At 39.6% G+C, this 20,054-nt stretch overlaps 1 protein-coding gene across 1 annotated transcript in view; it reads right to left on the minus strand.

Annotated features, from left to right (window-relative positions):
- DNAH5 (dynein axonemal heavy chain 5) overlaps positions 1–20,054 on the minus strand; it is a 249,075-nt gene that overhangs the window by 137,140 nt on the left and 91,881 nt on the right. The window contains exons 27-35 of the mRNA XM_037799237.1: positions 19,708–19,946; positions 18,724–18,964; positions 16,628–16,827; positions 14,783–14,936; positions 13,083–13,246; positions 7,881–8,037; positions 6,228–6,440; positions 5,224–5,448; positions 3,646–3,818 (exon numbers count right to left, since the gene is read on the minus strand). Of these exons, the coding sequence (XP_037655165.1) occupies positions 3,646–3,818; positions 5,224–5,448; positions 6,228–6,440; positions 7,881–8,037; positions 13,083–13,246; positions 14,783–14,936; positions 16,628–16,827; positions 18,724–18,964; positions 19,708–19,946 (1,766 nt within the window). The remainder of the gene's footprint in view (positions 1–3,645; positions 3,819–5,223; positions 5,449–6,227; positions 6,441–7,880; positions 8,038–13,082; positions 13,247–14,782; positions 14,937–16,627; positions 16,828–18,723; positions 18,965–19,707; positions 19,947–20,054) is intronic.

Consider the following 20,054-nt stretch of genomic DNA (forward strand, 5'->3'; position numbering starts at 1 on the left):
TATTTTATGTTCCTCTGTACCATTTAAATTTTTCACCACAAAGATGTTACTTTGAAAATAATAACTTTGTTCGTTCATTCAGGAAATATTTTTAGCGACTATTATGTGACAGAATCATCCTAGGTGCAGTGAAAATATTAGATGAAGGCTCAAAGAGCCTGCATTCTAAAGGAAGAAAATAGATTATTTTTTAAAATGGGAAACAGGAAAGATAAAGCTGAGGAAGAGGGTTGTAGAGAGTTGAGTTTGCTACTTCAGATGTGGCGGATTGGAAGTGAAGGAGTGAGTTGTGCTGACGGTGAAGGGAAGGGGGTTTCTGTTCAAGGGAGCAGCAAGTCCAAGGACCCTGAGACAGGAATGCACTCAGCATGTTCAGGGGACTGCCAAGGAGTAAGGAGGAGGGTCAGAGAAGTTGCAGAGCTAGATCACGCCAGGCCTTGTAGGTTGATGCAATGACGGTGACTGGGACTTTGGATGAGGTGGAAAGACAGTGGAGAGTTTGGAACAAACGGGTGACAGGTTCTGACTTATATTCCAGTGTCTTCACTGAGAATTGAGTATAGGGGGACAATGGCAGAAGCAAGAAGGACAGTTAAAACATTATTGCAAGAATCCACGTTAGACATCAAATGGCTTGGGCCAGGGTAGTGACAGCAAAGCAGCGAAATGTAGTCACAATCTAGATGTATTCTGAAAGTGGAACCTACCAAATTTTATGATTTATTGGATAATGAGGTGAGAGAGAAAGAAAGGAGCCAAGAACACCCCAAGGTTTTTGGTTTAAGCAAATGGAAGGATGAAATTGCCACGTACTTGCACAGGAAAGATGACAGGAAGGCGGATTTGTGGGCATTTCTTAATTTGCAGCTGCAACACTTCAATCTTTGCATCCATCATCATGGGACCTTCTCCCTTATTTCTGTCTGTCTGACCCGATGTCCAAATTTCCCTCCTTTTATAAGAACACCAGTCATATTGAATTAGGGTCCATCCTAACACACTTTGGCCTCATTTTAATTAATTATACCTCCAAGGACCCTATTTTCAAATAAGGTCACAACCACAGGCCTGGGGGTTAGGACCTGAACAAACCATTTTGGGAGACACAATTCAACCCACAATAGAACCAAGTGGACATGTCATGCAGGCAGGCGGAGGTGTGTGCCGGGAGAATCCCTGACTGGATGCAGAGATTGGGTGTCAACATCCAGATAGTTAAAGCCATGTGAGGTCACCTGAGGAGTGAGTGTAGACAGAGAAGGGGAGGGTCCGGGCTGTGGCTTGGTGTATTCTGTGTTCACAGGTCAGGGAAGTGAAGCAGGAAGAGGAAGTACAAAGGCATCACCGGAACAGTAGGAGGATATCAGACAAATGTGGGGTCGGGAGGTCACGTGAAGAAAGCTTATCAAAAAGGAGAGAGCAACCAAATGTGCAAAAGCTGCTGACGGGTCAAGAAAGAGGAGAACTGAGACCTGGCCATTGGAGCTGCGACATGAAGGTCACTGGTGACTTTTACAAGAGTAGTGGAGGAAAGTGAGGTTGGCAGATTGACAGGCCCCCAAAGATGTCCACGACCTAATCCCCACCTGAAACCTGTGAATATGTGCCTTACTCGGCCAGAGGGGCTTTTCAGATGTGATTAAGGTTCAGGACCTCAAGATGGGGAGATTTATCCTGGATTATCTGGGTGGATCCAGTCTAATCACATGAGTCCTTAAAAGTGTTGGGGGTGGGGCAGAAAAGTGGGTCAGACACATGATACAGAAGATGGAGGAGTGACTTGAAGCATCAGAGGGATTCAACCCCCCATCGACAGCTTTGAAGGTGGAGGGAAGGAGCCAGAAGCCAGGACATGCTGAGGCCAGGAAATGTCCTCAGTGTGTGGTCAGTAAGAAAATGAGACCTGGATCCTAGGAAGGGAATTCTGCCAATTCCCTGAAAGAGGAGACGAATTCTCCCCTAAAGCCTCCAGAAAGGAACACCACTCTGCCAACATCTTGAATGTAAGCAATACACGACCAGCGTCAGACTTATGACACACAGAACCGTACAGTGACGTGTTGTTTAAACCACTACCTCTGTGGTAATTCGTTACGGCTGCAACAGAAAGGTAATGCAGAGAGCCCAGGTGGAGTGAGTTCAAAGGAAGTAGGTAGAAAGAAACTGTCATTGGGGGGATTTTGATGTAAAGGGGAGCATAGAAGTGGGAAGGAAACTGGAAGGTTCATGGGAAAGTTTTTTTCTTTATAGAAAAAATTACAGTATGTTTGTACATTAATAAGAATAATCCAGCAGAAAGTGAAAACTGATGATACTCGCAGAGAGGAAATAATTGTATAGGTGGAGGCACTGGCTTTGGGCAGCAGTATAAGCCATCCACCCAGGAAAATAGGAAAGAGAGCAGACTGTCTAAAGAGAGATGGCTTGGTTAGTGGACATGATAGTTGAAAGCAAACATCAGTTTTTCTCCTGATCACAACTATCTTCTCAATGAAATAGGAGACAAGGCTTTCAGCAGAGAGGGAGCGAGGGGAAGTAAGTGCTAGAGGTTGGAAAGACAGAAGGTATGAAATAATTGCATAAGCTATGAGTGCTTCACGGAAAATTCCTATTTGGGAATTCTTCACATTTCATGGGGATCACTACTTCGGCACAAGGAGAAAAAAACTCCAAAAGGACAGATGACCACATCCAAGCTAGATCACCTCAATCCAGACATAAGAAAGCATGAAGACAAGTAAATGCTAGAAGAAAATGACACATACACAAAAATCTCTTGCTACTCCTCCACACTCAGTTGAAAATGAGCATTTCATTTAACCTCACAAATGAGCAAAAGAAGTCCAGCAGATGATAGTGCTATAATGTCAAATTTTTAGGTTTTGTCTGATAATAGTTTTCACCATTTAGCCCAAAGGTTAATTCTGGGACTGGGATAAGAACTAACAGTCTGCTTCAGCTTCTACCAAGGCCAAATATTGATTTTTACACTCAGCCATTTGGTCATAATAAGTATTCAAGTATCCACTGCATCCCCCCCTGAACAGAGAGTACATCATGTGGCTGATATCACAAAGTTCAAATTAGACTAAGCGAATTACAGAATAATAACCATAGAAGGACCCTGAAGACAGCCCAGTCCATTTTACAGATGAAGAAACTGAGTCTAGGGCTCTAGCTAACACATTGGTAAATAACAGGAAGAGGGCAGAACCACAAACTCCAGATGTCGACCCCAACGTCCTCTCCACCGCTTTTCACTTGCATCCGTATTCAATTTCTTCCCTGCTAAATAGCTATCTTAATTGTTTCTTTGTAATGACACCAGGAGCAGCTAAAGTCCCACTGTGATTTGCACCTGCTCACACTGGGCAATTGATCAGCTTTCTCGCTCATTCAAAGTCCAATGAAGTCATTTAAACTTTGTATAAGTCTGAGGGCAAGGGAAGCAAAGTCTGTTTCAGTCATACACGTAACACCATGTCAAGGCTCACATGTAAAGGTGAAATACTGAATTCCAAAGGCTTTGGTATAAAAGAGCCTACAAAGCCTAACGACACATTAAGCAAAAATCCCCTGAGCAACTCAAGAGAATGGAAATGGGGGTAAGGAAGAGCACGGTGGAGTCACAGAAGCCTCCGTCACCTGTCCGTGAGTGGAGTTATGACAAGCCTGTCAGTGCAGCCTAAGAATTCGTTCTGGTATATGAAAGTCACATCTGTGATGCGAATCAGCATCTTGTCAGAATCTTCATTAAAATAAAACCTGCACTGTTTCAGCCACTCAAAGTCCGTAGGGCTCTTGATATACATGTGACACTGAAATGCAAAAGGTATATGTTAAAACTGAGATGAGAATTGATTATTACATATATACATTAACATTCATCTGGATCATAAGGAAATGGAACCCAAAGACAACCCAATTACTTCTGAGATGTCAGCTGCATCAACCATCCACCCCTATTTATCTGTCAGCAACAAAGATAGTTTAGAAGATAGGGGAATAGGAAAATTCTAGACAAACCCTTAACTGTGTACTCCCCAGTTTAAATGGGGTGATATATTTTAATAGTAAGATATTCATTTCTCAAATTTCATTCTTAAATACCTAATACCATTCACCTATCCATGAGATACAATCTATGAAAAATATGTTTTGACATACAAACACAGAACTAAACAATCTCATTAGGAACAAGGAATCTGCTATCATTATGACAAAGTATACTGTTTGGTTTTTTTTGGTCCATCAATTACTTTTCCTAGGAATTGTCAAGAACCAAAATCTCTAACACCACATCCTCTCATCAAAATGGCAAGTTGTTAAGTTATTGCCCAGCAATGCTTTTGTCTGAATTTTTAAGCACAATTTTAAGCCACTTTAATCATTTTTCTTTGACAAATAAGAAGTCTAAAATTATCCTGAGCCCTTTATTTCTCAGAGAGGCAAATAATATTCCTAACTATTAGGAGAGATTAGTCCACAACAGCTTGACTGTGCGGCCTCATTTCCATTACATCAGGACCCATCATTCATAATCATTTTTTACATAATGGGGTGAGACACAATCCAGAAAATTATTATGAAAATAAGACCTTCTTGCCTTTCATCTAATGTTGCATTTTATAGTAGAAGACAAATTTCATTTCTTTTGACTTTCCCCATTTTCTAGAGCTACTGAACTCTCCTTTCCACCCTGCTCTCTCTTTAAAAGCAAAACTCTGCATGACACCTGAACGTCACCATCTAGATCAGGAAAGACCATTTGCAATCAATGACATAAAATACAGCAAATTTTTTTAAGGATGTGGTTTATCAAAAGCCTTAAAGGGAGTGCAAAATGGCACCACGGGCAATATTATTTATTTCTGTAGCAAGAAGCTGGTGATCTTCAACTAATAACTAAAAGGAGCACAGGACAAATGAAAGCTTTTCAGGATACTACATGGCATTTTAGCCCTGAAAATAATCACATAAAACCCTTTAAAATAAAAGCTAATTGCTTCAATAACATCTTAGCATAGATCATAGGAATACGACTGAAATTTCAGCTAAAAACTGAAAAGCATATCTGACAAACAAGTTCTCATCATGGAGATGATTCTTTGCTTGAATTTAACCTTTTTCTTGAATTCAATCAAACTAATTCCAGTGGGTAAACACAGAGAGCCTCTACTATTTGCTTTTCTGTACATGCCACAGCATTTATAAAGCATTTACCAGCTCATCAAAGATATCCCTTTGGTGCACATGAATAGTAATCAAAGTCTCATATTTAACTCGTTCCAAAGAACTCAGATCCTTTGTCGTGATGTCTATCAGTGTGTTCAGGAGCTCCAGGAAAGACTGATTAGTTTTCTGCATGATTTTTTTATCAAACTTGGCATTTTTAAGGGCTTCTTCTGAATCCCGTGTCCATATCATTTGAATTCCTAATAGTCCAACCTTATGGAAATAACAAAGGTTTTATGAGTGTTTATGGCATGTGTTTATATTTAAATAGAAATTACAGCCTAGTGAAGAGTTGAGATTAATAATTATGCAAATGTAAAGCCATCTTTGATCACGTCAGCTTGATATGTGGTTTCAAAATCTACAGAAACCCTATTCAGATTGTTCATTTAACTGCTAAGCATATATAGCCTCAGGATGTGTAACCAACTTTTTCTTATAACTTTAAGCCATTTATTGTTTAAACCATATTTTCCCCTGCTTAGATTTTAAGTTACACACAAGTAAAGAATATGCCTTAAACTTGCTTTACCAAAACCATCTGAGTTTACACATAGTAAACTCACAAAACGTTTATTGATTACAGTGACTAATAAAACATTGTTTCTTGTATTTTAATGCTGAAATATATTAATTTTTCTACCAAATCATGCACTAAATACATTTTCATAATTTATGTACATTGTCATATAAAGAAATGCAGTAGGAAAAAGAATGTTTTAAGTTGAAGACAATATATTAAATATCTCTATAACCCAGTACATATTTAAGCCTATCTGTATATCTATACACATACATTTATAGATATAGACATATAACCAAACAATGTGTAGCTGAAATATTTAAGCTTATCTGTATTTAATGAACCCTTATGAAAATCTTGACAATGATTCGGGGTTAAATTACAGCCATTCGTGAAACTTAAAACAGCCAATGTCTAGATCTGAGATGACTATCTGCTAAAAAATACTTTCCAATTTTAATACACTGACCTGAGCAGGGAAGGAAGAAAGGAATTCAATCAGCTGGAAGCCTGCTTCTTGAATATTTGCAGCTGCCTGGCGAATCACAAGATGTAATGAGGATTGAGATTCCTCCAAGAGAGAATTAAGCCAAACTTCCACATTGCCCTCTGCCATCACAGGTTTAGCCAATTCAATTGTCTCACCCTCTTGCGATGAAATTGACAAAATGCGATCATAGATCTATGTTAGAAACCAAAAAGTAGTTACATTCATATTAAAAATGAAGAAAAAAAATTTGACTCTTCCTCCATTCCCCTCTTCTCAGTGTCACCTTTCTCATAAAAAAATTAAGCTACAGGTCATAAAATACAAAGCAAAATATGACATAAAATCAATTTCAAAAAGTAAGCCATGAACTCTAAAATGGAATACTAAATCAATTGTAAATAATGTGCATGCAAGAGGGAAAAACTTGTTTTCCAAAAGAAATATTTAGAACAAATGTGATGACTGAAAAATTCCTAAAGTCTCCCTAATTGAAATGGGATTCTCTAAGAGCCTGTCGTTCTGCACCACAAAATTATCAAGTTGACATTTAGTAATGGCCTGGTCAATATGTTCAATGTAAACCCCCTGAAAAGTAATTCCAATTCTGTGCTACACATTTTGCCCTTTACAGGAGCTCATGGTTGTACATAATGCTTTCTAATTCAATCCCAGCTCCCATTCTGGTCATTTCACTTCCAATTTTGTACGGTATAGTATAATGAAGATTGCATGGCGTTTGTCACTCTAAGATACGAGTTCAGATGGTGCTCTGCCATTTGCTACCCATGCAATGTTGGAGGACAACATCTCTGAGCCTAATTTTCTTGCCTATTCTCATTACAATCCATGCCCGTCCCTACTTCCCTACCCCCTTACAGGCTGTTTGGGCCAATTACAATCAGGCAAACTACAAAGTAAATACATATATGTTGTTTTTGTTGTTGATAAATGTAATATTGGTCCCTCAGCCTCAGATTTGGTAGTGTCCAAGCAAAGTCCTCCTGAGTTGTTAGAGTGATCACCAAAAAGCTAATAAAGTTTAAGCTTCATTCAGGACCTCTCAACTGCACAAAATCCTTCTAAGACCCGGAACAAAAATTTGCATTCTTAATTTGGTATTCTATTTTTTTAAGAGGGGTCACAATATTGCCTAAGCTTTGGAACCCACAAAACCGGGATCTGCTCATTAAATAGTGCAGATTGCTACAATGTGATTATTTTGATCAGCTTTCAGAAGTTTTTGGCATGGTGGTCTTTCCTGTTTTTCACTATGCTAGACTGCAACCTTTTTCTTTAAGACTACCTACAAATTTATAGAATTATGGAGATGTCTGGGACCCCAAAGTGGCCATTTGACTTGAGACGACACTTGGACTGCTGCCGAAAGATAGCCTTGAATCTATTCCTCCACCAAAAATTGCCAAGAAGAGTGACCCTGCTCATTTGATGGTGTGCTCAGGGCCCACTGGAACTCTGTATAAACCCTTGGTAACTTTCACTTATTCATCCTAGCATTATTTTCTCTCACAGTGACTCGGTGAGGGCTCATGGACTGGGAAGTTGACCCAGAAAGCTACTTAATTAAGACAGTGGCGCTTAGAGATGGTGAATGCCTGCAAACACTAGGCCAACCTTTTCGTGGAACTTGACGTTTTTAATGTTGTCAAACACATTCAGCAAATGCGCCTGTATGGTGTGCGAGTCTGAGGCCTGCCCCAGAATCTCCAGGAGAGCTGGATCCGAGACAAAGAAGAACCGAGGAAAGCAGAGGCGCTTTTTCTCCAAGTACCTAGGTGGGGAAGAAAAAGACAAACTTGTATAGATGCACGAAGCCAGCCTTTCTCGCAATCAATGAAGAGGAGAAAATTTTATGAGATGATCTGATTTTCCCAGATGACTTTTCAATGTTTGAGGGTGGTTTTTGTTTGTTTGTTTGTTTTGTGTTACCACTTTTGCCAAGTAACATTCCCTGTTCTGATGGGGAAAAAATTATTTTTTCTCTGAATTGGAAGGAGAATTTATTCATTTTTCCTAACAGTAATGCAGAGATCTCGGCTTAATTTGGAATACTCTATAATTCCTTCGTAGAGAACAGGATAAAATTCACACAAGGAGTTGTGCTGTTTGTTTTTATTTTTTGCTTTTGTTTTTTGTTTTGTTTCATTTCCAAGCACAGAGCTGCACCATCTAACAGCTGCTTCTCATGCTTGGAGTTATATCCTATAACCCCTCAGCAGAGCAGAAGCAAAGTTCAGCTACAAATGAGCTATGTGGCCCAGCTCTCTACCTCCAGGAGTTACTGAAACCCAGAGAGTGCCCCTTTCATTTACCTGCTTTCAACTGTGCTTCTATTATAATATTTTGTATTTTACAATTTGTTTTCATATTTGCTTTATTCTCTGGTGGTCCTTTATGTTATGGATACATTTATTCTGTTATGTTCATTATAGCTCCATGTGTTTGTTTTCCAGCATATTTTGTTGTGATTAATATAGCTTTAATTTCAGTTTCTTTTTGAACTTGTACCAGCTGTCCTTTTAGCTTTTGAGTCTTTTTAACATTTCTATTCTTATTTTGTCATTGTATTATTTGTTAGTTTCCTATGTCAAAATATGGGAAGCAATTCTTATGTCATAATGGCAGAATTCTCTTCCTGGGGAAAAGAGAGTTTTTCAAGTTGACTACATGGATAAGAAACTAGAGCCCAGGGCACAACCTCCAAAGGGCAAGCCTGAGAAACTATTAATGCTTTCTATCTGTCAATTACCAGACTTATTTTCCTGAGTGGGATGCCCAGGCTGAGGGCAAAAGTTCAATGACTAAAGAAAAAAGAGAAGACTTTTATCAGAATCTGAAAGAGGGGAAGAAAAGAAGGTGGTGTACGGGGAGGCTTAGGGCAAGTGAAGTTGGAAAAGAAAATAGACACGTCTGAAGGGATGCTTTGGACAAAGGCTTTTGCGGGACACTGATTACGTGCTTCGACTTGGCAGGCCTGGGCCAGGGGATCGGCCACCCCTGGGGAGGGTAGTGGGTACGGGTGAACAGCGCCCTTCACAGCCCCCCGGGCCTGGGAAAGTGAGGCCGGAGGCAGGCCCCATTTCCTCACCCAAAATACCACTGTTAGGGGAGGCTTGCCGGAGGGAACCGCCTTTTCCCCACCCCCTTATCTTGCCCGGACACTCCCCGTTGCCAGTGCAACTCCCATCACCACCAGTGCGCATACATTGTTGCCAGACACCGTTGCCAGAGCAACTCCCGCCCCTTTTCAAACAACCTCCGTACTCTCTTAGAACCAATCCTAACCTCCGCACCCTCTCAGATCCAATCCTAGCCTTTATCCCCTCAGCATTGACTTGTAACTACCCCCGCCCTCTATGCCAGCCTATATAACCTGTGCTCACCCCTAATAAACTCTCTTGGCTTCTTCACCCTCAAAGAACCGTGTCCTGCCTGTTCCTTCTCGCCGCCCTCCACACCTTGCACGCCTCCGCCGGGGACCAGGCCCAGTCCCCCGCCTCGCCCTCGCCTCCGGGAAAGAGCCCCCGCCGCCGGTACCCTCCGAGCAACGCCGAGAGCCGAGGGTTCAGCAACCGGCCGCCCCCCCCCCAGACAATTCAACTGCGACCGCAGCTTTCTGTGAGTGCTGTAACTGTCCTCTCCAACTCTCACAGCATGTTCAGGAAAACATACACTACAAGCTATGGTTATCATCATTGGGTTTATTTACATTTGGCATGTGAAAAAAACACCAGTCCAGCCTCAAGAGGGGCAGAAAATGAGCAGAGGCTGCCCAAAAAGTCCTGAATATCTCCCCACCACCACCATTTTCTTAAAGGCTTACTTTTCTGCTCTTAATATTTGATTTAGTTTGTTTTAGCTTTTTACTTTCCTTTGTTTAAATATGCTAATTTTATTTTAAATACCCCAATCCTTCTTATTTGTATAACTGATTTTTACTCTTAATAATTTAGTTATTAATTCCTATTTCTAATGTATTGTCCTTCTCACAATACCCTGGTCTGATTCTGGTGAGGAACCAGGTACTGTTTACTCTCCAGTTAGACCATGCTGGAGGGAGATACATAGAATTGGACAACCAAACCTCTGCAATGATGTGTAGAGAAGAGGATTTAATTTTTACGGAGACATTCCTGCTTAACACCCACCAAATCGTTAACTAATCTGTCTGAAAACCATTCCTTTCAATGCTGACCCCCAACATCTTGGGAGGGCATTGTTTTTGAGTAACATTAGCACCCCAGGGTTTTTATACAGGGCTTACACATTTTGGCTCATAAAAAATCCCTGACAACAGAATCAAACACCAAGGAAAGCTCAGTAAAAACTGCAAATAATTTTAGAGTAGACTTTTCCTCTGAAAAGTTATAAAAATAATGCCAAAATGTTGACTGATACAGCAAATTATGCCCACGATAAAAAGAATGAAGGGGAAAAGAGAAAAATAGAGGGTGTGTGTGTGTGTGTGTGTGTGTGTGTGTGTGTGTCTAGAGTGGCAAGTGGAAGATAGGGAAGAGAAAGAAAAATGACAAACCCAGTGGTGTGAGTGCTCAGTGAGTTTCTCAGTAACGGCTGAATGGAGCCCAGTACAGTGCAGACGTGAAGTCCCAGTGGTTTCTGCTCCTCGATCCTTTCCATCTTAAAGAACCCTGGAAACTGGGAACCTTTCTCCTCCCTCTCCTTTCTCACTCAGGCCTGAGCCTGGTGGTGGACTGGGTGGACATCACACCCTGTCTACATCCTAGAACCTTCAGCAGTGCCTCCAATGCTGAATAACCATATGGTTAAGAAGAATGGCACAGTGTCAACCACACTAAAACACAACAAACCTTCTTTTGGTCAAATGTCCTCCAACAGTTACTTGATTTACATCCAACAATTCCATAAAGCAGATCAAATTAGCAATGCCTGAGAGTCTATTTCTCTGAAAATGTATGTTGGAGAATTTACTCACAAGTTGTTTTGCTGTAAAGTAGACATTGCAAATATATAAATGCTTTACAGATATTTTAACCAGCTATGATAGGGGAACTTAATAATGCCTGTTTAGGACAATTTTCTATAGAAAAAGTATTATAGTAGTACTCTAAAAAGCATAGATCTCTGGGATACCCATCACTGGACTAGAGTGAACTTGCAAATATTTGCTAAGGAAAACCTTGACTTGACCTCTATGTCCAACTGAGCCCACCTCCATATCTACCAGGGTAGATGTCCATTTAGGCATGAGTCTTGCTTAAGTTCTTCAACTTTCTTACCTAACTCTAGATTCATGTCAGGGTCTAAAAGCTCTCACATTTTATGCTAACCAATATTTTCCACCAATTTGGATACAAAACTGATACCCATGAAGGAATTGTTGAAAGTGTGCAGTCTATTGATTCCCTCATTTCCTCCAAATCAAACCATTCCAACAGAGAGACTGGTGCTTGGCTCACATTTGTGATAAGAAAATAGTGAGGATGCTGCCCAGTTGTCCCCTTTTAAGAGGATGTGCAACACTAATTCTTCCAAGGTATCAATTCCAGGACCAAAAAATACCGTTTTCCTGAGACACTGGTACCTATTATCTTATGGATTCAATTAATGCTGTCACTAATCATATTTCACTCTTTTCTTTGGTCCCTAGGAAGGGTCTTTGGTCTCTGAATCTGAGCTCCATTTATAACTTTCTTCTGTGCCAATTTTATCATCTTGGTTTATTACACCTTATTCCTCTTTGCCCTCAATTTTCTCATTTTATTATTTTTAAGCAGCCACCTCAAAACTTTTTGGGGGGCCAACCAAGAATAAATAAGTAAGCCATATTACTTACATGTTGACAGATCAGTGTTTCTCTATCACTTTTTTTGTCCAAGTTTGAGCAATCCCTTTATTGATTCCCAGGGGGCCTTCAAGAGAGCTGCTTGAAGCCCAGTGTTATCGCCATCACCTGTGCCTATGAGGACAGCCTGGCTCATGCACAGACAGGCTGGCTAGTCATGGGACACTGCTGCAGGGTGTGAGGACAAGGAGATGTGATCCTGGGGACAAGTCATTCACCTCACAGAGTCAGCCAAGGAGACATCATTGTCTAGTTGGAGTTAAATGCTCAGAACATGTGGCATGCGATGAGTGTCAAGGAACATCCCACTTGCAGATGTTATCCATACTGCTGCTCCCCGAATTTCCCCTACAGACCGATTATTCTAAGGCTATTCAATAGCTTCATGGGGAAATATTTAAAAGCATATATAGATAACTGCTTTTAGAATATTACGTTTATCCTTTTTCTGATTGCATGATTTTATCTTGATTCACCATGATAAGAAAAAAACAAAAAATATTGACTCTTGGAATTCACCAAGTCTACAGATACTTAAGAGTATGTGTGTATGTGTGTGCATGTAGATAGTATCATATGACGCACTCATTTTTGTATAGTCTTGACTGCTTGTGTACAATACACACTGCTTTATACTGTTCTTGGCTGAGTATAATGAAATATTTTGTTTCTTCAGATGTTTATCCAAGAAGAATATCAAGAAATAGAAGTGTCTTGATTTTTAAAAGTAGGGACTATATAAGAATGTTTGTTAAGATCTTGTCCTAGTAATGGAAGCAGCCTTAAATCCTATGATTCCATCATTAGGACATGATCTTTTAAATGCTTAGAGAGAATATAAGGCTCTCAACTATCAGTTTTATCGGTGCAAAACTTCCAATATGAATTTAGCAAAATACAACAAATCTGGGTAATGCTGCCTAATCCTTTCTCCCCTTTCATCTATGGGATGCTACGAGAATTCTCAAAGGTAAACAACCCAATGAACTTACCCAGTAAGGGATTTCTGACATATTTCCAACTGGTCCAGCAAGTGTGGTAATAGCTGCCCCATGGTCTCATCCCCAACACAGCACTGCACCACATTTGGCATTTCATGAGCCCGAGACATGATCTTCACCCAAGATTTATCTATGTTGGAAAAGCGCTTGGCTTCCTATAAGAACAAGGTCACAAAGCATATGGGGACATGTACCTTAATGACAGAACATCTCACATACATCCCTCGAATGACAGAGATCTAAACAGTCTTCAGACCCCAGCTATAAATGTCCAATGTTACACACATTTTATTTCAATTCCCCTGAAGCCTTTTGCACCATATGTATCCTTTCTTAAATAAGAATCTTCAGCTCAGCACTGGTACTCCCACTGTGTTAGATTAAAAACAGGAAACAGATGCAAAAATAATAATATGATACAAAACAATCTGGTAGGAAATTACACTCCAATTATTATCATCGGTTATCTCTAAGTGAAGTGATTGCATGTAATTTTCTTTTTTCAATGTTTCTATATTGAGCATTGGATTGTGTATTTAGAAAATGAATTGGAAAAGGAAGATATACAATTAATTACAGTATGACAATATTGCAAAATTTTTAAAAATAGATTTTTAGGGAGGAAAAAACAGAGAATGCACAGATTATTTTGAGACAGTAAGAATAATTTTTATTTACTTCTTTAAAATTTTATTAATTTTACCAATGAAAATATGTTACTAAATACCTCTATTTATATTTTGTATGTGAGAGTTTCCATTCTTAAATTCAATTTGAGATTCCTTTCCACTCATTAAGAATATAAAAGCAAAAATAAATAAATAAATAATTATATAGAGATATACTTAAACTTTTAGTGTTAGATACATTTTTCTGGTGCACCATCACCACAACCAAAAAGAAAAGGTTTTCTTTACAATCTAAAAACTCTGTCATTTACAATTAAACTGACAGCTAACCAAAGAGAAAGTTAGAAAATCTAAGTGAAGAGAACACTCAACGTAATCATGCTTCAAAACTCAGGCATATATTTTAAATATTGTAATCTTGCAGACAATTTAAGTTAATTGAATAAGAATCCTTGAGATTTGGTTTTAAAAAAAAAAATTTTAAGTATCTCAAAATATACTTATGTACCTAGGGAGATGATTACAATTTGATGAGAAAAATATACTCAACATCTTGAGGGGAAGACCTTTTAGTTTTGGAACTTTTTTTCCTGTAGATTTCCAACCCTCAATTTTACAGTACAGATATAATTGGGTACATTGTATAGCATGTGTTATTTTAAAATGGCAGTAGTAGAAGAACAAACTACCCTACAATTTTCAAGATAACTACTCCATAATTCCACACTGTTCCAAATTCTACCTTCAAATTATCTGAAGAAGCAAATCAGTTATGCAGGCATTTAGTCTTTGTTTTTGATGTTTTGGGTTGTTGGTTTTTTGGGGGGTTTTTTACCCTCCGTTTCCTATAAAACTGCACAGTTTTGTAGCATTATTACTCTGATTTTCTCCCTTTCCTTGCCACAATTACTCTCTTTGTAGAACAACTGCATAAACAACAAAAAGACAAGGAGGGTAACTCCACAGGGCTAGAAATATCATTGCATTTTTAAATGAATTATTGGTTATTAGATAATTGTCTAATTTAAAATCCTGATGAAATCCTAAAGAAAATTCTAAAACCTTGGGCAGCTGCTTGGCAATGTCTCCTCCCACAAAGACAGCTTCCAAGTAAACCCACAGGTTCTGCACAGTCATCCAGTCCTCAGTGATGTCTGCCGTGTTGGAAAGGTGCTGCACCCATTTTTGAATCTGGGCTTTGAATGGCATATTGTACCTAAAATGAGAAATATGGTCAGCCATGTGGTTTTGTTATTGTTGTTGTTTCTTCAAACTAAAAAACCGAAAGTCCTAATTTTGAAACTTATATTTCTTGACATATTTAATTATCTTGCTGGCTTTTAAACGTATGCTATCAGAAGGTTAATTCACCACCATTTGTTAGGCCTTGTTAGCCTAAATTTTTTCCCTTTTGATTCAGGCATAAAGAGAGGTATAATCTAAGGGGCAGATCCAGCATTTGACCTTCCTCCTCCGAGTGGATAGAGTAGTAGTAGTCTGTTCACCATTGCTATGGCCAAGAGAATAATACAATCTATGGAGTTTCTGTTTTATGTACATATATATATATACGGAGAGAGAGAGAGAGAGAGAGAAATTGTAGAGGCATTGACAATTCAATTTTCAAAAATGATAGTGTGCAGTTGCTCTTTAGCCACCCCTTTCTGGCTCTTTCCAACTTCTCACCCACCCATGTCCAACCACTCATGTTTGAGTGTGATTTTGTGTGCAAGGGCTTATACATGTGTATACTTGTACCTTGACAGCCACTTTTCTGCCCCTCCCATAGTTATCTATCTTCCCTTTTTCTCCTCCTAAGGAAGGGACTACTAGTAGCCTTCTTTAGATATAGAACCCTTTTCCTTTGGATATAGAACCCAATTTTTGGCTGGGCACATAGGTATCCAGCTAAAATACTGCATTTCCCAGCCTCCTTCCCAGTAATGTGCAGTCAGGAGTCTAAATTCCACATCGACAGTCCCCAGCCTTGGCTCTACATTGGAATCATCTGGCAAACCTTCAAAACTGCTGATGCCTGCCTTGGGACCACACCCAGGGACTCTGATTTAATCAGTCTGGGAGGTGGTGTGGGCATTGGGATTTGTAAAAGTTCCCTAGGTGCTTCTAGTGTGCAGCCAAGGTTGAGAACCACTCTCCTAGACAGTGAGACGTGCATGGTAAGGAGCAGTACAGAAGACGGGAACCACACCAAGGGAAAAAAACAGAATATCACAATAAATTCTTATCTTGATGGTATCCATATTCTACAAGATTACCATTCATTTGAGAGGATCCTAGAGGACATGAAAAAGTTTCAGAAAAACAAAGGGAAGCAATGAGCTACGAAAATGTAGTCATGAGTCTATGGTTTGCATGTCCGAAGTGTGAATGGCTTTGTTAGACCAGTATCATGGTGCTGTTTTACCTCTCTTTATGAAATAAATTCATTCTCTACCTTTATCTGTCATCACATTAAAGTGTGTACACAACTTAGAGTTACTAATTCATAGATGCTGGCAAAAAAAAAAAAAAAGGTTTTCAAATGGAATGCTTATTCTGAAATTCAGAATAATTTTCCCCCTGGACGCTTGAGCCTGCTGAGCTGTCAAATGTGCAGTAAGGCTTGTTAGCAGCAAAGTTGAAATGCTTAGCAAGGTCCAAATGGCTAATTACATGTTGCATTATTTTGTGCAATTGATGGTCTCGGAGGTATACCACCAGTAGACGATAATGAAATAAACACAATATTACACATGCAGTGCCAAAGGCTAAAATGAAAACCAGTATTTTAAATATTGAATAAATGGTATGAGTGATATTTCTATAATGCATTTCTTATTAATTTCCCTTGAAATGCTTGTTTTTATGATTCTCAACTCTAAGAAAAAAGACGGGTGGTTTTTCTACCTGCTGCTCAGTAGGGAACCCAGCAGCATTAAGCTGTCCTCCACGCTGGCGATGACTTCCGCGGTACTGTCTCCTCTCAGGAGGAGCTCTCCACGGGTTTTAAAGCTGCCAAATGTGAATATTTTGTTGTCCCACTCGGTAATCACTTGCTTCAGTTTTTGCTCAATGTCCCTCTCCTTTATAGCACTGATACAGATGTCCTATCAAAATTGAAAATTCTTCATTTTATCAGATGAAAGTCACACATCCTTCTATAATAGTCTAAGTTCAGCAGAGGCCCTGTCTTCACTATTTGCCCTATATCTACCAATAAACATTTATATTTCCAAATCTAAAATGCAATATAATAAATGGAAAAGATAGTAGGTAGGAAGATAGAGATGATAGATGAGAAATGATAGTAGATAGATAGATAGATAGATAGATAGATAGATAGATAGATAGATAGATAGATAGATAGATAGATAGATAAATAGAAGAATATAGATAAAGATAGATGATATAGGTAGATGGATGGATGGATGGATAGGTAGATACATACGTAGGTTTAGGTATAGAAATAGAGATACAACTATATAATAGAATCTTAGTTTATAAAATTTCCCACCAAACTACTCCAGAATTAAAGATGACAGATAAGATATGCAATAATTTTTAAAAATTTGAAACTTTAAATCACAGACTCAAAATTTAACATGCCTCTGATTTAAGTCTAAATTCAAATTAATACAGTTCAAGAGGAGGAACATAGCAGAAACCTGATTTCCTCCCGTATCTCTGGTCACTTTCCCTGTCCCCTCTGTGGCTTCATTTTTCCTAGACTATTACTCAAGCCCTGCCCTCACCCTCTTTACTTCTCATACAAAAATCTGTCCCTGGGACAGCTCATCTCTACCCAGGCATTCAGTAAAGTTTTATATCTCCAAGCAAGACCAACATCCAGTTGCCTACTGGACATCTCTGCTTGGATGTTTCAAGGACACCCCAAGCACAATCTGTGAAATATCAAACCCATGCCCCAAATCAAACTCATCATCTATGCACTTTTTTATCCAACCTACCCCTTCCACTATTTCCTGCCTCAGTGGGAAGCACATCATACATCGAGATCCCTTGACAAGAAACCTAGGATACATCGTTAGCCTTTTACCTTCTTTCTCTCACCATCTTCACTCCATCACCAAATTCTAGCCAGTTTTTACCTTGTAAAGATCTCTTGTGTCTTTCCTTCCCTCTTCAGCTTCACTACTTCCTGTCATTCAACACACCGTTCTCTCTTACCTGGGCTACTCTCACAACCTCCCAGTTGGTTTCACCATCATCCCCTCTCCCTGCCTTGTGTTCCTCCAATTCTTTCTCCACAGGGTTACCAGAGTGATCATAACAAAATGCAAATCTAACCATGTCATTCTCCTGCGTAAAACACATCTCCTAGATGGCTCCCCATTGCTCTCAAGACCTCATCAATAACAAGTTCTAGCCCCACCTCACATCCCCAGCCCCAGCTGTATCCACTCTTCCTCACCTCCTGACTCAGTCACACCAGCTTTCTTCTGGTTCCTCAAACACACCTCAGAGCCATCGCACATGCTGATCCATCTGCCTGGAATTGTTTTCTTTGCACTCTCAACTGAAATCCCCTCACTCACCAAAAAAGGAGCACACTCCCTTTATGCAGTGGTTCCTGCCCATGACCCTCAGACTTCCCTACACTTACCACCCTTCTCCTACCCCCATACAGGTCAAACCCCTTTACTGTAGGTTCCTGTAGAGCAATACACCTTTTCTTCAACGGTATTTACCACAGCTTGTAACTATACCTTTATGTGTGTAATTATCTAATTATACACATCATTTAATGATCTATTACTGCAAGGATGCATCCTTATGTCCCCAACACCTAGCACTCAACCTGCCATGTAGTAGGCACTCAATAAACACTGGTTGAAGGAATTAATGGATAGCACCCAGGGAAAGAGTTGCAGTTGTGCTGGCTTGATTTACTGATCCAACATTCCATAATGCTGGAAGACTCTAAGACAAATACCACGAGACTTTCCAAACTTCCACCACACCACACTCCCTATCAACTGTACCTCTATTTCCTCTTTGTATTTCAGAAGAGGTGCCTCCATAATATTCCTTAACTTAAAGGTTTCTTTCCCCACGTCCAGTCTGTGCCCAGTTAGAGCGGTTATTCTCTCCCAGTGCCTCTCCATCATGGCCTTGCTGGCCATGTGCTCCAGCAGGGGGCAGCACTCACTGAACTCGTCAATGGTTTTCTTCAGGTCCAGGAAAGCCTGCCAATCCTTCAAGGCCCGGGGAAGTTTCCGGCACCTGCAGAGGGAAGCCAACAGCCAACGGCCAGGAGAAGGGCCTTCGAATATGAGCCGAGACATCTCCAACCCAAGATTGTCTGTCAGCTTTTCTACCCAAAAAGCACACTATACACCCACTTCCAAGACCAATCACATTTTATGTATTCCTTGACTCAGAGAACATCGGTTAATATAATACACTGATTTTTATATTACAGAAAAGCACTCCTCCCAATTAGTAAAGATTTCTTTTCAATCCTCCAAAACAATTAACCAGGGGAAAGGCATCATTTTAAAGGAGAGAGGTGCCTTTCAATTCAATTCAATTTCACAAACATGTATTGAGAAGCTACTAAGTACAAAGCACAGCATAGTGTGTCAGGCTGTCATCTACCAAAAGAAAGAGCAAATGACCCTCCAGTTCCTCTGGGTCCAACTATTAAAATGATGTAGAAAATTCAGGAAATCACCTAATATAAATGTCAGATGTTTGGTAAGTGCAACATAAATAGAGATCAGCTCCCTCTAAGCTGCAGAAAAGCTCCTGGCAAGATGCATCCAGGTTTAAAGGATGTGCTTGTCTCACAACATGCACACAAGGGTCATTAATAAATACCATTTGACAAAGCTGATGACAACAGACAACAACACAGCAAGATGTGCTTTTGAAATGTCTGAGGTGAAAAGAACTTGACAGCCTATCAAAGAAGAAAGCATTTGGGGTTCAATAGCTCCGGGCATGTTAAACATTTAACTTCTCACCTGTTCTGGAATTCTACGAGTTCATTGTTGATTTTTTCAATATTCACTTCAGACCAAAGAATATCATGATAGCTATTTACAGTTTCTATGACGCTGTTGTACAGAGTATATATTTTCTGTAGAAGATTGAGTTGCTTCTTTATTTCGAGAAGCTGAGGGTACTGAGTAACCGGCAGACCAAAAAGCTCCTCTCCTCCAGTGTAGGTGATATATTTCCGATAGATGTTTTCAAATTGATTCTAACAAAACACAAGTGAAAATCCATCATGATAATTTACATACGAACGAACATGCAAATGAAAACAGAAATTGGCGAACAAGCAAACCTCAATGATTATCAGGCACAT

Source organism: Choloepus didactylus, chromosome 11 (assembly GCF_015220235.1).
Source record: "Choloepus didactylus isolate mChoDid1 chromosome 11, mChoDid1.pri, whole genome shotgun sequence".
Classification (NCBI taxonomy): Eukaryota; Metazoa; Chordata; class Mammalia; order Pilosa; family Megalonychidae; genus Choloepus; species Choloepus didactylus.